We start from the raw sequence: 21,956 nt of genomic DNA on the forward strand, positions 1-21,956 counted from the left end.
CACAGTCAATGGCAAAGCTGTACCAGCCACAGAGGAAGAAAAAGAGAAAGTAGCTTCTGTCCTCACAGAGGCCCAGCTTTAATTAGGGAGAGGGAATAGGAAAAGGGAGGTACATAGACAATAGACAACTCAAGTGAAAAGTGTCAGTCGCTCAGTCATCTCTAACTCTTTGTGATCCCATGGACTGTAGACCACCAGGCTCCACTGTCCATGGAATTCTCCAGGCAAGAGTACTGGAGTGCGTTGCCATGCCCTTCTCCAGGGGATCTTTCCGACCCAGGGATTAAACCCTGGTTTCTCGCATTGCAGGCAGACTCTTTACCATTTGAGCCATCTAGACAACTCAAAGTAATATCTTACTTGAAAAATTTTAGAAAAGAATTATCAAATCAAGGAGGACATAATACAGAACACAATAAAAGAAAATTAAGACAAAGACTCACATTATTCCACAAAACAGCATCATTTGCTTTCAGCTATGACATCATCCCTGCAAGTACTAAGTCTAAGTAATTGGTAGAAATTCTTAATTTCATGAAATTTAAAACAGTTTAAAGTTAAACCCTCCAGGACTTAAATATCACGCTGTTATGTTTGCTCATATGTGGATACTATTTTCAAATCCTCTTCACACTGGACATTGTTTCAAAAAGAAAGAAGCTTCTTTACCTTCTGGTTCCAGCATTTTGGGGATTTTTAATTCTCGTTCTGCAATTCTGAAGGCCTCTTTCAGATTGTCTCTGTTGGATCTATGCTTCACACTGTTCATGTCAATCAGGTCTGGTCGCAAGGCATGAATGACAGCCAGAAAAGCCATCCCATTTCTCCAGCTTGACTTAAAATCTGTCACATTGACAGATTCATACCTATCACAAAAGAATAAAAACATTAAAAATACTATTTAAAAGACTATACCAAAGTACCTCTACTCTATTCATCAGGACTTAAATTTCAGCAAATCAAATTATGTCAGTCAACCTAGAAAAGTATTTTATTTTAATCATAAGATCAAATTAAAGTAAAATGTCAACTTCAATGAGGCTCATGACACTACAAAATATTGGTTCTCAAAGTGTGGCCCCTGGCCCAGCAGTAATAGCTTCACTTGGGACTGCACGTAGAAATTCTCAGGCCCAACCCCAGGTCTACCTGAATCATACTCTGGAAGTCGGCCTGAAATCTGTCTTTAAAAGTCCTTCACATGACAGTGATACTCAAATTTAATGATCTTCATTCAACAATCTGTTGGCTTGATTAAGTTTGGATCTCTATGAACCATTAAGTTCTTTTCACTGGAAGAAATAATTTTATTTCTCACTGGAAAAAATTAAACAATATTTTGTGCCAAGTCAATGGTCAATAGTTCACTGGATAGACGACTGCCTTTGTCACTCCTCTGCTTAGAATGGATTATGAATGAATGAATAAACAAAATGTTAGCATGTTCATACAATGAAATATTTAGTCCAAAAAGTAACAAAATTCTGACACATGCTATAACATGGATGAAACTTAGGGATATGATGCTGAATGAAATAAGCCAGTCACAGAAGGAAAACTGCTACATGATTCCACTCATATAAGGAAACTTGCAGAATGAAATTCATTGATAAAGAAAGTAGACCTCTGGTGGCCAGAGGCTGAAGGGAAGGTGGGGTTGGGAGGTGTTAAACAGTTACAGAGCTTTAGTTTCACAAGATGAAAAAAGTTCTGCAGACATTTAGCAGTGATGGTTACACAACTGTGAATGTACTTAATGTCACTGAGCTGTACCCTTAAAAATTGTAAAGTGGTAAATTTTGCTATGTATATTTTATCATAATAAAAAACTATTTGAAAAAAACATCATAGTTTGTATTATATTTAGAATAACATTGCTCACTCTGGCCCACAAGGCCTTACAAGCTTTGGCTCCTCCTGACCTCTCCCACCTTTCTATCTCTCCTTTCTTACAATGCTGCAGTGTGGCTGGACCACACTGACTCCATTTTGTCAGCTCCAGCTTAGGCCTGCTAGTCCCATCCCCTCTTCTCTCTGCATGACTGGGCTTGGCCTGCTCACGAGGAATGTGCCCAAACCAGGTAAGTTCCCCATCAACTTTTTCTCTTGCCTTCATCTGATATGAAAACTGGAAGAATGCCTTTTGCTGACACAGATGGTTAATGGTCAAGACCCCCAGGGAGAGCAAAAAACCCCTGGTTCCTGTTGGTGCAGACATACCTCTCTCTTCGTAATTGATTCTGTTTTTTAGCTTTGGCCCCTTTAAATCCCCCTGTACCCCTTTTGGGGGCACGGAGTACCTCTGGATCCCTGTCTGCCTGATCCTGCCTGTAAGTGACCCACAATAAACTTCATAATTGCACTTTATGGAGTTGCCCACTTTGTTCTTCAGTCTTAAAAGTTCCTTTTCAGTTCAGAGGATATTTTTCAGTATCTCCACCTTCCAACACATAGCAACACCAGCCTCATTCCTGTTTCTCAATAGCCCTTTTAATCCTTCTGCCTGGACACTCTCCCCAATCTTCATATACTTAAAGCCATCTCTTCAGGTCTCAGCTCAAAGGTCTCCTCAGAAAGGCACTCCATAATCACCTCAGATAAAGGAAATCCTCTTCCTACCCCTGACATTTTCAACCGTAAGTCCTTCCTAACTTTATTGCCAACTATACCGTGAACACATATAAGGCTAAAATTAAGAGAATACACAGTCAACTAAAACAGTCTTGACTTTTAAAGATCTCCTAGCATGGTGAAACTTTTTAAAATCTAAATCCACCTTCCAGATGCATAAGGGAATTGTGCCTAACGAAAAGGATATTTGAAGACTACTTTATTTGTATACCATAATGGGCCACCTATACCTGGGCATGGGAGTGAGGTAAGTTACTCAGGTGATACCACCTTCTGGTCTTTAAAACCAAGAGTGGCTGAGCTCGCAGACATCTACATGTGAAAAATTCAATGCGAGAAGGAGAGAGTGAGCATTTTCTTCTTCTGACAGGGAAGTTTTCAGGTAGCTGTCACACCTATTTGGCCAGATTTTCAGACCTGGAGGTCAGTAAGGTTATGTTGGTGAGTACAGCTGCCCTGTGTGTCTCTCCTGGTCACAGCAAGCTACTTACGAGGCACACTGCTCCTGAGCCCACTGGAGAAGAGCCTTCTTTGCAGACATCTGCCATCTTTCTTGGACTTTGGAGCATTTCTTGGCTGGAGGACTTGAGGTAGGAGAAGAGTCAACTGCACTCACACTGTCCAGGGAAGGCTGAATGTAATTGCCAGGAAGAGTCCGGGCAAGCTCCTCAATCTAAGGAAGACATAATCATTGTTAATGTGTACAGAATCATATGTTAGTAGCATTGAGACAAAACCTTCAGCCAAAACAAGATCTAAAAAGTATCATTTAATGGTAACAGTTTACTTGTGGTAAAATGAGCACTGCACAAGTCCCTGAACAATGCCATTTGGCATCCGGGGCTACACTTTGGTTTTCTTTCAGTGGACTACTGAAGGCAGGCATCTATTCACACCCCCACCATGCTTACAGAGCACTTCACTGGGGCTCAACATATGTCAATCAAAACTCAACTGAGCTTAATTGAGCTAGTCAAGAAAATTTCTGGAGAGATTGGTTCAATTAAAATGCACCCTTGATTATAAACCATTAAAAAACAAATATACATACAGGAAAAAATAATCAAACACATGGAGATGTTAAGTTTCAAGAGAGAAAAAAATCCCTCTTACATATATTAAAAATAACCTCATTGATCATTTCAGAAATCTAATTGTATACAGCAAGAAAACAGTGTTTCCACTCATAATGCAGGCAAAAGTTTTTAAAAGATAACAGTGATGAATAGTCATATATTGCTGGAAACACATAAATTGATTCGGATTTCTTGGATGGCAATATGATAATACCTACAGAAAATGTTAAAAGACAAATCTAGAAACAGCTGTGTTATTGAAAGATGTACACTTTTTTCCAATAATTTCAGATTTCCCAAATAACCATTAATAGTAGGTGTGACCAACACAATGAACAAACCTGATCTGGTTTGCAAACCGCCTTGCACCTAAAATGGGACCCAGTGCATGTGTATTTATATAAATATATTTATGTAAATATAGACTATTTACCAAAATTGACATGCTGAGCCATAAAGCAAGCCACAGAAATTTTGAAGGACTGAAATAATTCAGATTATATTTTCTGACCATACTGAAATTAAACTAGAACTTAATGAAGATATAAAAAATAAACTTCAAATATTTAGAAATTAAGTCATAGATTGTTATAGAACCAATCAGTCAAATGAGAAATCATAATGAAAAATTTTAAATCTTTTGAACAGAACAAAAATGAAAATATTATATTCTTGGATTAAAAGATGCATTATTTAAGAGATGTCAACTTTTTCCAAATGATTTTATACTTTAATCAATCCTCATTAGAATTCCAGTAGGTTGTGTGTGTAAATTAACAATAAGCTTACCCAATGGTATATCTCAATTACATCTCAATAAAAAAATATTATATGGAGATACAAAGAGCAGAGAAGCCAAGGTAATCTTGATAAACAAGTAGGACAGCACACTATCATATATCAAGACTGACTGTACAGCTAAAGAAATTCATCTAGTATAGACTTGGTACAAGGATAAATAATGGGACAGAACAATCTGAAAATGGAGCCATACCTACATGACTACTTGATTTATGAAGGTGATACTATAGCGTAGTAAGAAAATGAAGGTCTCTTCAATTCATGTTGGACACGTGGACATGTGAAGTGGGAGAAAGGGGAGGGTTGGATGAACTGGGAGAGTAGCACTGACAATATATACATCACCACGTGTAAACAGATAGCTGCAGAAAGCTGCTGTATAGCACAGGGAGCTCAGCTCGGTGCTATGTGATGACCTAGAGGGCTGGGAGGGAGGGAGGCTCAAGAAGGAGGGGTATATGTATACTTATGACTGATTCATGATATTGTACAGCAGAAACCAACACATGTAAAGCAATTTTCCTCCAATTGAAAAAAAAGAGAAAAGCACAGGAAGTGCAGACACTTGCTATCACAGCAAACAGAAGACAAAAAGTGTTCTGGAAATGAGAAAGTTATTCTGCACACAATTGCTTTAAAGTTGCCTAGTAATTATACTAGATGTGTTTAGTATCTTTCAAGACCCTATGTAAAGGGACATTTTTTTCTTCCTTATATATCCTAATTATTGGGAAAATGTGATATTTGCTCATTCCCCTGCAAAAAGTATCAGTTTCTGTAAGTTAAGATTTTTAATGCTTATCAATGTCCTTGGTAATCTCTAACTCAAGTCAAGTTCTCAGTAAAGCAAGGGGAAAAAAAAAATTAGTGTTGGGTCAACTGGATAGCCATATGGAAAAAGTAAATCTTGATTGCTTTAACATAACATATTCACACAAATCAATTTATTCTCCTTTTTAACTCTGTATTGAAGTATATTTGATTTACAATGTTGTATTAGTTTCAGGTGTACAGACAAACCAATTCATTCCTGAAAGACTGCAGATCTAAACGTAACATGTGAAATAATTAAGCTTTTAGAGATGTGCTCCAATATGATAGCCACTAGCCACATGTGACTATTTAATTTTTAAATTTAATTTCTCAGACATATTAGCAACACTTTAAGAGTTCAATAGCCATAGGTTGATAGTATCTATTATTCTGTACAGTACAAGTATAGAACATTCCCATTATTGCAGAAAGTTCTACTGGAAAGAACTATTCTAGAAAGTAAGAGAATATCTCCATGATATTGGCAATGGGAAAGAATTCTTTAAAAGACATAAAAAGTACTAGCCACCAGAAAAAAAAAGAAGCTGATAAATTTGAACTACATTAAAATTATGAATGTCTGTTAATTAAAGGATTGAAAAGGCAATTCACAGAGTCAGAGAAGATATTTGCAATTTATATATATACCCAACAAAGGACTTAGATCCAGAATATATTTTAAAACTTCTATAAATCATTACACATAGCAGAATACTTAAAATAAATGTTTTTTTAAATGTCAAGTATTAGTGAGAATGGTTCCAAATAGGAAAGGAGTATGTCAAGGCTGTATATTGTCACCCTGCTTATTTAACTTATATGCAGAGTACATCATGAGAAACGCTGGGCTGGAAGAAACACAAGCTGGAATCAAGATTGCCGGGAGAAATATCAATAACCTCAGATATGCAGATGACACCACCCTTATGGCAGAAAGTGAAGAGGAACTAAAAAGCCTCTTGATGAAAGTGAGAGAGTAAAAAAGTTTGCTTAAAGCTCAACATTCAGAAAACTAAGATCATGGCATCTGGTCCCATCACTTCATGGGAAATAGATGGGGAAACAGTGGAAACAGTGTCAGACTTTATTTTTGGGGGCTCCAAAATCACTGCAGATGGTAACTGCAGCCATGAAATTAAAAGACGCTTACTCCTTGGAAGGAAAGTTATGACCAACCTAGACAGCATATTGAAAAGCAGAGGCATTACTTTGCCAACAAAAGTCCATCTAGTCAAGGCTATGGTTTTTCCAGTGGTCATGTATGGATGTGAGAGTTGGACTGTGAAGAAGGCTGAGCACCAAAGAATTGATGCTTTTGAACTGTGGTGTTGGAGAAGACTCTTGTGAGTCCCTTGGACTGCAAGGAGATCCAACCAGTCCATCCTAAAGGAGATCAGTCCTGGGTGTTCATTGGAAGAACTGATGCTGAAGCTGAAACTCCAGTACTTTGGCCATCTCATGCGAAGAGTTGACTCATTGGAAAAGACTCTGATGCTGGGAGGGATTGGGAGCAGAAGGAGAAGGGGACGACAGAGGATGAGTAGCTGGATGGCACCACCGACTCAATGGACATGAGTTTAGGTGAACTCTGGGAGTTGATGATGGACATGGAGGCCTGGCATGCTGCGATTCGTGGGGTTGCAAAGAGCTGGACATGACTGAGAGACTGAACTAAACTGACTAGTGAGAACTGGCGCAAAGAATTCTCAAACTATGATAATAGTGCAAATCAGAAAAAGTTCAAAAAACTGTTGGGCAGTGATCTACTGAAGCTAGAGATCATATGCCCTACAGCTTAGCAGTAACAGTCCTAGATAAATATACAACAGAAATGAGGCCACCAAAGGCACCAAATGGCATATACAAGAACATTCTTAGCAGCTTTATTTGTAACAGCTTAAAACTAGCAACAAAAGAAATGTGCGTCAACAGCAGAATGGTAAATAGGTTCTAGTATATTCACGCACTGGTATATTCATACACAGCAATGAAAAGGAAAGACACTAAGAGGATGAATCTCACAGACATGATGTTAAAGAAAATGAATCAGATACAGAAGAGTATTATATAGTGTATGCAAAAGAATTCAGTTATAATTCCCTTTATATTGTGTTTAAAATGGTAAACTAACCAATGATAAAGATCAAAGTAGTGGTTATCTAAAGGGAAGGAGAGCAGAGACTGGGAGAAGGACCTGGGGCTCTGACATGCTGGCCATGTTCTATCTTTCTATCTTCAGTTACATGGTGGTTACATGGATGTGTTTAATTTATGAAAATTCATCAAGCTCTACACTTAAGATTTGTGCCTTTTTCTCTGTGTGTGTTATACTCTTACCAAAATTTCATTTACAATATTAAAACAAAATTTTAAAAAGCTTTTATTGCAAACTTTATGGACCAAGAATGCTGTTTCGAGGAATTTGGCCCATAGGAATGATTAAGATTATATGCAAAAGTTTTATCTTAAGGATAAATTTTTTGGAGTTGCTTAGTCACAAAAAACTGTGAGCATTTTGAGAGTCCATTAATGAAATATATGCTTTACTATAGAACACCATGCTTCCAATATAATATATATAAAACCCAGAAAGATGATAATTAGGATAACTTGAAAACAATATGGAGAGCACAATCCTATTTTGTTTAAGACAGACATGCACGAATATATATATTAATTCCTGCTATATTATGTCATGAGGACTGTACATCGAATTAATTGAAGTGGTTATCTGTGAGTGGTGAAATTCTAGATGACTTTCTTTTTATTATCTATGTTGAAATTTTAATTTATATTTCAAATACCCTAAAAAGTATGGGAAAATATTTAACATGCCTATGAATTATTAAATTTTAACATTTTACCACATTTAGTTCATAATTTTTAAAGAAACAAAACACAGTTTGAGCCTCTGTCTTTGTGCATTCAATTCCATTTCCTTCCCTTCCCAGAGGAAAAAACTCCAAATCCTAAATTTAGTTTTCATCATCCTCATGCATATTATTCTACTATAACTATAAATATAGGTAATCAGAAATGATACAAAGTCTCCCTTTGCAAATGATACAAAGTCTATTTTGTACCAACTATAGGTATACTGCTGCTAAGTCACTTCAGTCGTGTCCGACTCTGTGCAACCCCATAGACGGCAGCCCACCAGGCTCCCCCGTCCCTGGGATTCTCCAGGCAAGAACACTGGAGTGGGTTGCCATTTCCTTCTCCAATGCATGAAAGTGAAAAGTGAAAGTGAAGTCGCTCAGTCGTGTCTGACTCTTAGTGACCCCATGGACTGCAGCTTACTAGGCTCCTTCATCCATGGGATTTTCCAGGCAAGAGTATTGGAGTGGGGTGCCATTGCCTTCTCTTATAGGTATACAGAAATGATACAAAGTCTCATTTTGCTTGAAATTTTATATAAATTAGTTATGTTACTTTCTATTTTTCCTAAAATAAGCACTTGCTTTCCATATAATTTTTTTAAAATTTTTTATTATTATTATTTTTTACTTTACAATATTGTATTGGTTTTGCCATACATCAACATGCATCCGCCACGGGTGTATGGATATAAATTCCCCATATAATTTTTAAAGTTATTTTTAAAGTAATTATGGAGATAACCTACATGTAAACTTTTTAAGTAGCTCCAGAAAACATGCACTAATTCAAAATTCCAGGCCTGAAAGTATGTATTTATCAAATCATAAGTGTCATAAAGTCAGGACTCTAATCATCTTATTTGCTATTATTTTCTTTGTGTCCTAGCACAAAAGCAAGCACATAGTAGGTGCTCAAAAATACTCATGGAATGAAACAAAAGTTATGAGTCAGTCTTGGGACAGAACTAGACATTGCAGGACTATTAGAACAGACAAGGGACCTCAAAAATGGGGAGATTTTTACCAAGTTTAGTGGGTTAGTTTTCCAGAATTTACTCCAAAAGCTTACTATTCTGTCTTCTGCCAGAGTAAACAAAAATTTACCATGGCAAGTCCTATTCAGGCTGGGGCTGATACATATATGCTATTTCAGTATATCATGATAATTTAGCATTCAATTTTCAATTGAAGAGTAACATAAGTGACAAAAGGTCAGCTATATAGTTTTCACCTGAAAAGACTTCCAAAGGGTCCCATTTCTAAAGAAGCTCTAGCGTCGTCACACTTTTGCGCTACACTTATTTTATACTGTGGTAATTAGAAGAGGAACACTTTTCATATCAAACTACTCACATGAAAGTGCAGTATAATTGTCCAAATGAGGCCAAGAATAATGGATGGGTTTCCATCTATGATATCAGTAACATGAATATTTATTAGCTTGATCTGGAAAAGAAAAATGCAGGTTAGAATAGAGAAAATATTTCACAGCATTAATCTCCCCAACTAATTTTCATGTGAATTTCATACTCACTGATTGGTTTTTTAGGAATGTCAGAGCATTTTCTATATTGATTCTACACTGGAATGTATTAGATCCTTTATCTCGAGGCTATGAGATTCAAGCAAAATATATTACTCAGAAATGTGATTTGTTTTTAATCCACAAAATTTCTTAATGTCGTTTTAAAAGCTTACCGACTTAATTTTAAAAACTTACCAATTGCTGTCCTGAGAGTACTTCCAGCAGGTCCAGGAGGACATGCCCCTTTTTAATGTCTGTGAACAGGTCTGTTACAACTGAGGGAGGGGTGTGCTACCAAAGGTCACAAGAAAAGTAATCGTTAACAGTTTGGAACAAAAACATGGCAACATTAAGAATCTCATAAATGTGCTTTAGGATCTCTGCAAAAGCTAAGATTCGGTAGCAATTTTCTTCTTAATTAACAGGATGATAGAAAACACACAAAGTTCCAAATCCAAACATGTTAAGGAAAGAAGTGAACTTAACTCACAGTAGATTTCCAATAACACAACACCCTTTCAGCTTTCACTGAGAGCTTAAAACCTGCGCAGAGAAGTGGCATTCAAGATAGTCAGAATCAGCCAATAGTGACCCATTTGGAGAGGAGATTACATTTCTGAAATAACCTGTTTATGAATTGATTCTTTTTAGAACTACAAGCATTGGGCTAGGATGGGTGGCCTGTGAGAGAGGCTCATTCATTTTTGTATCTAGGTTACTCCAGGCACTTGGCATCACTGAGAGCCAGGGTGGCACAGAGATTAAGATCAAGGTCTCGGGTCCAGACTGCCTGGGTTTGCATCCCAGTGCGATCACTCATGGCTTCCCTGGTGGCTCAGACGGTAAAGAATCTGCCTGCAATGCGAGAAACCCAGATTCGATCCCTGGGTCAGGAAGATACCCTGGAGTAAGAAATGGCAACCCACTCCGGTAGGCTTGCCTGGAGAATTCCATGGACAGAGGAGCCTGGTGGGCTTCATGAGCCCATGCATGGGGTTGCATGAGTAGCTAACACTTGTACTATACTATCACTTGTAAGCTGTGGGACCTTCGAGAAGTCACACAACTTCTCTGTGCCCTACATTCCTTGTTTTTTTAAATAGAAACAATACTATCTATATCATGGGATGTTGCAAATTCAATGAAATGTAATGAGTAGTCAGTACATTTAAAGAACTTAACAGTGTCTAACATAACACTCAATATATAGGACTTCCATTATAATTGCATTTGATAAAACAGATGTTGCTGCTTTAAATATTTTATAGCACTGTCTCCCACATCCTTAACAGAAATGCCCAAGTGCCCCCTTTTAGTGTTGGGAAAGAATAACAAATATATCAAAACAGAATACCAAAGATCAAGGTGACATTCAACACACATTTTCAATCTGTCACCATTGCCATTTTGGAGACCAAAAACAGGAGAGAACAGGAGGAATCACTTAAATATATTTTTAGCTTGATTTGCTCTGTTTTTCCTCACCTTTGCCAACTGTGAGTTTATCCAGCAGGTGAAGGTTTTCTTCTGAGTGTCTTCCTGTTCTGCTGTTTAAAAAGGACACCGGCAGTTAGAAAATGAGAAGCCTCAGAAGCCATTTGAACAAATCAGAGCATTAAAGGTCTGTCACTCTGGGAATGTGCGTGTGTCTCACAATCTTACAAACTTTCTTGGAATTTAGTCTAAATTTCAGATGTTTGTCCAAGAAATGTTTTGGAAATAACATGTTGATATGAGATTTTTTTCAAACCCACAGATTAACTGCAAGAGACAATGGTTTTTTAATACTTTTTACTGACAAAAGAATTAAGCCCCTACATAACCTTGACAGGCTGTACGAAGACCTGTAAAGAAGAAAAAAAAAAAGGTTGATAATCCAAAAGGACTTACAGTCTAAGCCAACAACACTCGGAACATCAGATAAACCCAGAAAACCTGAAAACATCCTAAAGGCTCATAAAGTCGTGGCAGTTTAGTTTTGACATTTATCATGAAGAATATATTGCCACTGAATTCACCGTAAATGAGCTGCAATTAGTCAGAGACCTGAGTTCAAATCCTGCCTCTGTTACTGAGTAGCTGTGGGACATGGAGCAGGTTCCTTGTGGGACGCACACACGCCAGAGACTGTGAGTGAGTCACTCGAAGTGAAGAGACCTTGACAACGAGGAAACACAGAGCAGGTGCCAGCTCTCCTTCCGACTAACCAGGCAGAGGGTCCCAGGCAAGATCTGAACACTCAAGGTGGGTCTTATTTTCCTTCCTGGGGCAAGACAGAGCCCCACACCAACACCATGCTTCCCCTACACTCTGACTTCCCCCTACATCACACGCTGCCATTGCTCTTTCTCTCACACTTCATATCCAAAGCCTCAGGAAATCCTCGTAGGTCCACCTTCAAAATACATCCAGAATACGACCACTTCTCCCCACCTTCACTATAACAATCCTGCTCCATGTTAACTCAGATCAGGAAACCGCTCTGCTCCAAACTGTGCAAGGGCTCCTCACTCACTCCTTAAAATGACTACAAGCCCCACACCACCTGCCCCCTGCCCTCACCCCACCATCTTCCTTATGCTCATTCCACTCCAGCCACTCTGGCCTATCTGGTTTTTTGTTTGTTTGTTTGTTTTTTCAAATTCTCCAGACACATTCCCACCTGAGGGCTTTTGCACTGCTCTCTCTTCTTCCAGGAATACTCATACTACAGCTATCCCCACAAGCTAACTCCCTCATCTCCTTCAAATCCTGGTTTAAGTGGCACTCATCTGTAAAGGTCTATTCTGACCATCCTAGTTTAAACTGTAACAACCCTTCTTCTTCTGCCTGTGGTCCTGCTTGATTTTTTTTTTTTTTTCCTGCAGTACTTACCACCTTTAACATCCTATGTAAGCTACATATGTAGTATTGTTGTTCAGTCGCTCAGTTGTGACCCACTCTTTGTGAACCCATGGACTGCAGCATGCCAGGCTTCCCTGTCCTTCACCATCTCTTGGAGTTTGCTCAAACTCATGGCTATTGAATCGATGACACCATTTATCCATCTCATCCTCTGTCACCCCCTTCTCCTCCTGCCCTTAATCTTTCCCAGCATCAAGGTCTTTTCCAATGAGTCGGCTCTTCGTATCAGGTGGCCAAAGTACTGGAGCTTCAGCTTCAGCATCAGTCCTTCCAATGACTATTCAGGGTTGATTTCATTTAGGACTGACTGGTTTGATCTCCTTGCTGTCAAAGGGACTCTCACGAGTCTGCTCCAGCACCACAGTTCATCAGTTCTTCAGTGCTCAGCCTTCTTTATGTTCCAACTATCACCATGTGTACATGATTACTGGAAAAACCATAGCTTTGACTATACAGACCTTTGTCAGTAAAGTGATGTCTCTGCTTTTTAATATGCTAAGTTTGTCATAGCTTTTCTTCTAAGAAGCAACAGTCTTTTAATTTCATGACTGAAGCTACCATCAGCAGTGATTTTGGAGCCCAAAAAAATAAAGTCCGTCACTGTTGACTTTTTTCCCCCCATCTATTTGCCATGAGTTGATGGGAACAGATGCCATAATCTTTGTTTTTTGAATGCTGAGTTTTAAGAAAGCTTTTTCACTCTCCTCTTTCACCCTCATCAAGAGGCTCTTTAGTTCCTCTTCACTTTCTGCCGTAAGGGTGGTGTCATCTGCATATCTGAGGTTATTTGATATTTCTCCTGGCAATCTTGATTCCAGCTTGTGCTTCATCCAGTCCAGCATTTCACGTGATGTACTCTGCATATAAGTTAAATAAGCAGGATGACAATATACAACCTTGACATGTTCCTTTTCCAATTTTGAACCAGTCTGTTGTTGCATGTCTGGTTCTAACTATTGCTTCTTGACTTGCGTACAGGTTTCTCAGGAGGCAGGTAAGGTGGTCTGGTATTCCCATCTCTTTCAGAATATTCCACAGTTTGTTGTGATCTACACAGTCAAAAGCTTTAGCATAGTCAATGAAGCAGATGTTTTTTGGAATTCCTTTGATTTTTCGATGATCTAAAGGATGCTGGCAATTTGATCTCTGGTTCCTCTACTGTTTCTAAATCCAGCTTGAACATCTGGAAGTTTTTGGTTCACATACTTTTGAAGCCTGACTTAAAGAATGTTGAGAATGACCTTGCCAGCATGTGAAATGAGTGCAATTGTGTGGTAGTTTGAGCATTCTTTGGCATTGCCTTTCTTTGGAATTGGAATGAAAACTGACCTTTTCCAGTCCTGTGGCCACTACTGAGTTTTCCAAATTTGCTGGCATATTGAGTGCAGCACTTTCACAGCATCATCTTTTAGGATTCGAAATAGCTCAGCTGGAATTCCATCACCTCCACTAGCTTTGTTTGTAGTAATGCTTCCTAAGGCCCATTTGACTTCACATTCCAGGATTTCTTGCTCTAAGTGAGTGATCATACCATCGTGGTTATCCAGGTCATTAAGACCCTTTTTGTATAGTTATTCTGCATATTCTTGCCACCTCTTCTTAATACCTTCTGCTTCTGTTAGGTCCTTACCTTTTCTGTCCTTTATTGTGCCCATCTTTGCAATATATGCAAATAAAATGTTCCCTTGGTGTCTCTAATTTTCTTGAAGAGATCTCAAGTCTTTTCCATTCTATTGTTTTCCTCTATTTCTTTGCATTGTTCATTTAAGAAGGCTTTCTTATCTCTCTTTGCTCTTCTTTGGAATTCTGCATTCTAAGGGGTATATCTTTCCTTTTCTCCTTTGCCTTTCACTTCTTTTCTCAGCTAGGCCTTCTCAGACAACCATTTTGCCTTGTTGCATATCTTTTTCTTGGGGATGGTTTTGATCACCACTTTCTGTACAATGTTACAAACCTCTGTCCATAGTTCTTCAGGCATTCTATATCATATATGTAGTAGGTTTATCATTTAATGTCTTGCTCTCCTCACAATAGAGTTTAAGCAGCACATAAGCAAGATGTTTTATCTGTGAAACATTCCAGGGCCTGGAAGAGCCTGGCCAGATTCTAAATAAATATTTGCTAAAACAGTAGGAATAACAATAATTTTACTAATTATTATTGTTATATTTTATTTACTCTATACTGAGGTCAAATCTACCTTTATGTGTTTGCTTTCCTTCTTTGAAAAGCTGTCTGTTCTATCCTCTAAAACACTATTTTCCTTTGATTCTTCCCATTCACCCCTATTAATCTCTAACGCGGTTAAACTGAAATGGTTGGCATGACACCTAGTTTGAGTTCTTAAAAATGTTTTAATCTGATGAGAGCTCAGGGTGAGAAAATGAAGAGAACCTGAGTAAATGGAATTTTAGGGTCTTTATAATTGTAACTAGAGATTAAAGATGCACTGAACCTTGGTGGATTTCCTCAACTTTTAAAATCCATTTCATTTTTTCTGTATTACCAGCTGAAATTAGCTGTAGCTCATTTACACCTTAAAGGGTGCTCAGTAATTGTGCACCCAATCTATAATCTACACAAACAAATACAAAATAACCAAAAATTTCCAATGAAAATTTTGTTATATCTGACCTAATTCAATTAAAATCTAATAAAAACAAGGAGAAAAACAATAAGATGAGCAGTCAGTACAAATCCCCACCTGGAACTCTACAGTTAGCAATTGAAACCTTCATGAAAAGCTTTAAAAAGGAAATTTCATGGCTTTTAATGAATGCGTTGTCCAAATACAGGATACTTGGTCATCCTGGAAATCAGAAACCTTCAAATGCAACAAGGACCCTTTGCTAACAGCAAACAAAGATGCCCCAGGTGTCATTAAACATCCTTATAACCACTCGATTGAATGTTTTGTCCTTCCTTGCCATGTCACTTATCCCTTGACACTCTTTCCCACACTTCCATACTGTCTTACCCTTGAAAAGTGCTATTAATTCAACAGGAATCAGAGCCAAATAGCTCACCCTATGCCAGGATAAGTAACCTTTTGTTCTTTTCAAAGGTTGACCCATTGGGGAAAAAATAATTGAGATCCACATGCTTTAAAGCAACTTAATTTGAGTGGGTGAGATTTTATTAATGTTGGGTTTTATTTTTTAAACATTCAGAGTAACTTTCTAACAAAATAATAAAACTTTTCACAGAATGGCATGAAGAGAATAGGACCTTTTATTTTTTTATTCTATTGCTTTAAATTTTAATTTTAATTTAATATTGGAGTATAGTTGTGTTAGTTTCAGGGGTACAGCAAAATGATTCATATATATATATATATATACACCTATTCTTTTTCATATTCTTTTACCATATAGGTTATTAAAGAGTATTGAGTTTCCTGTGCTATAGTCTTTGTTGATTATCTATTTTATATATAATAGTATGTACATGTTAATCTCAACTTCCTAATTTATTCCTCCTCCCCACCTTTTCCCTTTGGTAACCATAAGTCTGTTTTCTAAGTCTGTGAGTCTATTTCTGTTTTGTAAATAAGTTCAGATGTGTCATTTTTAGATTCCACATTTAAGTGATATCATAAGATAGTTGTCTTTCTCTGACTTACTTCACTTAGCATGATAATCTCTAGGGCCCTTCATGTTGCTGCAAATGGCATTACTTCATTCTTTTTTATGGATAAATAATGAGAATAGGACCTTTTAATCAGCAGATGTTAGGGATGGAAAAAAACAAAAGCAGAAAGAGAATAATAAAATCTACCATAATGATGAGTTTTTTAAAATACCAAGGAGTATAGAAAGTGAGAAATTCTCTCTCCTAATTTTTTTAAAGCAAATAAGAAATATGTATAAGGCAGGAAAATGTAGTCAGTGAATTTTATTCAGGCCCATATAGGTGTCCTTGATTATCATTCTTGGAAAAAATCTGGCTGAGTTTGAGAAAGGAGGCATAGAAGGAAAAGATTTTCTCTAGGTGTCATTACCATAAAAATAACATTTAATCCCTGAGTTTGTTCTTATTCAATCTGCCTTTTGTGAGCTAGCAACTCATATCTTTAGCTGGAGGGGAACTTAAATGAAAACAAATTGAGTTAAACTCAATTAAAGAGGGTGGATTATTAATTCATTACTAAGCTCATTATAAAACTACCATGGCCACTGGGTCTCAGCAAGGTCCAGTTTCACAAAAGTTTGTCTAAAATGTTGACTCCAGCAGTCCTTCCCATTATTAAAAGTCACCCAGGCATAAGAATCTCTAATTTACATTTTCACTAAAATACAGAGGAATGCATTACTACAATGTGGCTTCTCCAAGAATGTTCTCTATTGCATGAGGTCACCAAGGAAGCTTTGTAACCTCCTTCTATCCAGGAATTTCCCTTTCTACTGGTGGATTACTGATTACAGGTTTACTGCACACGGCCCCAGATTTATTACTTGGATCTTTCATTCTCATTAAAATCTTTTGATCATTCCCTAATCCCTTAATGAATTCTTAGTCTAACATTCTAGGTCACTCATAATCTGACTCTGATCAACTTTTCCTGACTTATCTCCCATAACTTCTCCACTCATATCCTACTGCCCTAGCCAAACCAGAGTATCTACACTTCCCCAATTGAGTTGCACTGTTTTCTGCATCAATATGCTATGTACCCTCTGGATTGGACAATTCTTCCATATCCCTCTGGACCCACAGAAACCCCAGCACCCAGCACATGGTGGGTGTTAGATTGACATTTGTTAAAATAAGACATATCCTGTTCAATGTTCCCTTTGCAAAACAGAAATAGTCTCTTCTGGCTCTGGCTTACCACAACACTTTGTTGGATCTTTTTTTTTTAATCTTTACCATCAGAAAGTATATAATCCTCATAAAACATTTTTTTCAAACAGTAATAGAATTCAAAGTTATTCTTAACTTCCCCAAACACCCACTTTCCTTGCCCTGAGACAACATTAATTAACAATCTCCTGTACATCCCTTCTAGATTAGGCAGGCAAAGAAAAGAAATTCTAAAGGGCAAGGATTTGTTTTGATCGGTCACTGGGTCTCCAGCTCCAAGAAGTAAAAGACACTCAGTCAAAACTTGTCGACTGAATGAATGAATCTATATGTAAATTAATTACTATACATGATATTTTTAAAGTTGATAATTCAAAATAAACATGATTTAGGTACACTATTTAAATCAGAAAAGCATCTGTTGAACCATAAGAAAATTTTTAAAAGATCATAAACCTTCCACATCAACAAGAAGGAAGAAAATTATATCTGGCTAGTGAAAAGAACAAAGTAGATATATATGTGCCCGTGTGTGTGTGTATTTTCTTAAGTGAAAGAGAGCAAGTTATAAAGTAACGGGTCTATAATGATCCCATCTGTATTTTTATGACAGGATAGCTCCGTGAAAAACTTAACAGTTTTGTTTCTGTCTTACAGTAATTACCGCTTGCTGCTCACGTACTGCAGTCATGCACTGCACGTGGCTTCTCTCCTACTCAGTGTACAAACCTTAAAACTAAACCTTTATCCTTTTGTGCTTTTGCTTCCTCTTAACCCAGTGCCATGTAGAGAAGAGATAACTCAATAAATTTAGCTGACTGAAAGATTTAGTAAAGATTAAAAGACTGAGGCTCAAACTGACTTGTCATTGCCTGGAGAAGAATTTATTGGCAACTGTTACTAGGCCTAGGTCTTATCCTAATCCTTGTTTTAAAAACCCCTGGGCAAGTTTACACACAGTTGGGGAGGGAAAGGGGGGGACAAATGGAGAAAGTAGCATCAACATATATACACTATCATGTGTAAAACCGATAGCTGGTAAGAAGTCGCTGTATAACACGGGGAGACCAGTCTGGCACTCTGGAATGACCTAGGGGGTGGGATGGGGGAGAGGGGAGTATATATTTTATACATATAAAAATAATGTATAATTATGGTTGAGTCACATTGCTGTACAGCAGAAACCAACACAACAGTGTAAATATTAAAAAACAACATAAACTCAAAAAAATAAATAAAGTGAATAAATAAAAACCCCTGGGCAATTTCTTTCTCCTGCTAAGAAAATGTCTTGAACAAAAGGCCATGTACTAATGAGACCCTGTTTCTCTCCCCTGAAACAATCCTGCCAACTCCTTGTTAGTTGGGACAGCCACAGTAAGGATAAATAAATTCGGTAAGACAATAATACAACACATTTTAGCCACGTGTTCCAACAGCCATCCCAAAGAATCTTACCCAAGCTTTTATCCGATAGAAAGGGAACTAAAAACAATAAGGCCACCTCTTCTATTGTTTCTCAAGGAGATGATAACAAATAGAAATAAATGAAGAAACAAATTAAGAGAAAGAAAACACACAGGCACGCACAATCAAAACAAGAAAAGCCTAAAATATCTTAAGAATAAACAGGAAAAGGCCTGTGACTGAGCTACCAAAGGAGAGACTGTTAACCAATAGAGAAAGCAAGGCGACAATTTACAACACATTTTCTTGCAACCAACCATACGCCAAACAAAGAAGCAAGAAAGAAAAATAAATAGTACCAAGACTGAGGCCTTACTTACTGAATCAGAAGAGCGAATTTAGAAGCTAAGTCTTTGCTAACATATCTTGTAAGCACGGTATGCAAACATGTCTCTACCTCAAAATTCTTTTCATTCAAGTACTTCCTCCCTGGAGAACCTACATTGTCACTATGGAAAAGAAAAAAACAAGTAACAGCAATGGACTGTCAAACCAGCATTCCAGGACTGAAACCACACTCTACCTCCCTACTTCTCGCCAAACTTGTTCTCATCTGTGTTTTCGTCTCATGGGTTTGACGCCACCATCTTTTATCAGCCCCAGGTACAGCCTATTGCCAAATCCTGCCAACTTTGCCTCCACGTGGCTCTGGCAGATGCACTTCCTTCTCTACATCTGATGGCCCTCCTGCCTCGTCTACCATCAGCTCTGCTGCAGACAGCAGCCACGGCCAATCATGTCAGCTCTGCTCCCTTCAATCTATTCTCCACTTCAACTAGTAAATCTGCCCACAGCACCTTTTCCACCTTCGGATGGTTTCTCTCTGCTCTGAGGATCAAAAGCAGAACAGCCTATGAAGCCCTGCGTGGTTCACCCACAGCATCTCTCCAGCCTCAGCACATATTAACACTACCCTTCCCTGGTGCCCAGCGCTCCAGACACTCCATCTTCCTCCAGGACCTCTAGAAGTTATGTTCCTCCTGCCACACCTGTTTGTACCACCCCTGCCCTTCACGTACTTAACTTCTAATTACACACAGGGCTCAGCTCAATAGTTGCATCCCAAAGGAAACCTAAGCCAATTTGTCTTCCTCTACTACTTAAGCACTTGCCTCAACTTATAATCACTGACAAGGTTAAGAGCATGGACTCTAGAGCCAGACTACCTGAGTTTGATCCATGTTTGCCATACATACAAGCTGTGAGCCTCAGTCTTCTCATCTGTAAAATGGGGACAGCAGTGCCTACCTCAGAGTTGTTAAGAGGATTAAACACTTGTGATGTAGATCAGAGATCAACAACTGATAACCCCAAAGGCCAAATGTAGCCTATCGCCTATTTTTGTAAATAAAGTTATTTTGGAACACAGATACATGCATTTATTTACATATTGTCTGTAAAATGTACATATTGTCTGTTCATGCTAAAATGGCAAGTTGCATAGTTGTGGCAGAGACCATACGGACCTCCAAGTTAAAATATTTACTACTTTGTTCTTTACAAAAAAAGGCTACCAATCCTTGGCCCAGACTATGCTCGAGCTATACAAATGAATATTAGCTACAACATGGATGAGTGTTGAAATCATTATGCTAACCGAAAGAAGCCATCACGAAATACCACACGGTATATGATTCCATTTGTATGAAACATCCAGAACAGGACAATCTATAGACACAGAAAATAGACCAGTGTTTGTTCAGGGCTGATACAAGGAGGAGGAGAAGGTTTTGGAATAATATTGAAAGGGTATGGGGTTTCTTTGGGGGTGGGGGGATGATCAAAACATTCTAAAAGTAAGTGTGATGGTTGCACAACTTTGTGAGTATACTAAAAATGACTGAATTGCACTATAAGTAGATGAGCTGCACGGTATGTGAATCACATCTTGAATTATATCTCTATAATGCTGTTACCCCCAAAATAGCAGCTAAGACCTGTGAACTTCTTTGATTACTATCTGCTTCCTCATTAGCCTGTGAGCCCCAGGAAAGCACAGGCCAACCCTGATTTTGCTCCTCATCTTCCGTGCAGTACGTACCCCAGTGCATTTCATGTTGTTCGGATTCAAAAAGTATTTGTTGGTTATCTGGCTGGAAGGTGCGAGTGGGGCTTTGCTGCTCTTCTTCCCCAGTCAATCCAGAGATTTAAGGTCTTAGTTGGCTGGGAAACGCTGTGACACACGGCAAGGAATTTCTGCTCTGGGCCTTAGCATGCAGGATCCAGCCAGGTCGTGTAGCCACATGAGGCAACCCAGCCCTCATGCAAACACCTGAGACCTTCACACTGAGGCTTTTGTTTCCAGCCACTCGGAACACAGCTCCTGGCTCTCGGCAAAAACAAACTTTGCACTTCCAGCACACGAAAATGAGCCCGCAATGCAAATGACAGGCCCAGGATCTGGGGTGCTCTTTGTTTCTCTTCTTTCTTACCCTCTTCTGACTCACCTGGGTTGCTCAATAAAAAATATCTGTGGAATGAATAAATCAAAGAGATGACTATATTTCTTTTAACACATATTTCTCACTCCCTACTACTTTTTAACAACCACATTAACACTGTGAGCACTTTTCTTCTGAAAATCACCTTCCTCTGAAGGTGTGAGCCTGAACACCTTCCATTTGAGCCAGCAGTCCAAACACCTCTGACTTCTGAGTTCAAAAGAGCCAGACTGAGCTAAAGGGATGGTGCTGTGGTTACAAATCTAGGATTCTTACACTTTTGAACGCCAGCTAATCAACTGGAGGTCAGAGGTTAAGTGCAGGGTTCTATGCCCCAATTCCCAGAGATTCTGACTGAGGGGGATCACACAGCTCACTCTGAGAAACCCCTTGCTACAGTAATTAGATGGGTTTATACATGTGACTTATTCTTGAAAAAATACAAAGGAACAGGAGGGACCTAGCAAAAATAGTAATGAAATAATAAACTCTGAGATGTTAACATAATGAATTAATAACTCAAATATAAATCTATTCCAATTTATGGGGATCCTAAGACACACTTCAAGGGACTCAGAAGGCATGCCATGTCCAGGAATAAGTAGGACTCAAGGGT

The 21,956-nt window shown here is 38.3% G+C and overlaps 1 protein-coding gene across 6 annotated transcripts in view; it reads right to left on the bottom strand.

Annotated features, from left to right (window-relative positions):
• The window catches only part of SYNE2 (spectrin repeat containing nuclear envelope protein 2), a 328,786-nt gene that overhangs the window by 240,151 nt on the left and 66,679 nt on the right, over positions 1-21,956 (bottom strand). For all 6 annotated transcript variants that reach the window (XM_044924868.2, XM_044924865.2, XM_044924866.2 and 3 more), the window contains exons 3-8: positions 11,211-11,272; positions 9,921-10,016; positions 9,735-9,812; positions 9,554-9,646; positions 3,123-3,304; positions 670-866 (exon numbers count right to left, since the gene is read on the bottom strand). In XM_044924868.2, coding sequence (XP_044780803.2) covers positions 670-866; positions 3,123-3,304; positions 9,554-9,646; positions 9,735-9,812; positions 9,921-10,016; positions 11,211-11,272 — 708 coding nt within the window. The remainder of the gene's footprint in view (positions 1-669; positions 867-3,122; positions 3,305-9,553; positions 9,647-9,734; positions 9,813-9,920; positions 10,017-11,210; positions 11,273-21,956) is intronic.

The sequence above is a fragment of the Bubalus bubalis genome, chromosome 11 (assembly GCF_019923935.1).
Source record: "Bubalus bubalis isolate 160015118507 breed Murrah chromosome 11, NDDB_SH_1, whole genome shotgun sequence".
Lineage (NCBI taxonomy): Eukaryota > Metazoa > Chordata > Mammalia > Artiodactyla > Bovidae > Bubalus > Bubalus bubalis.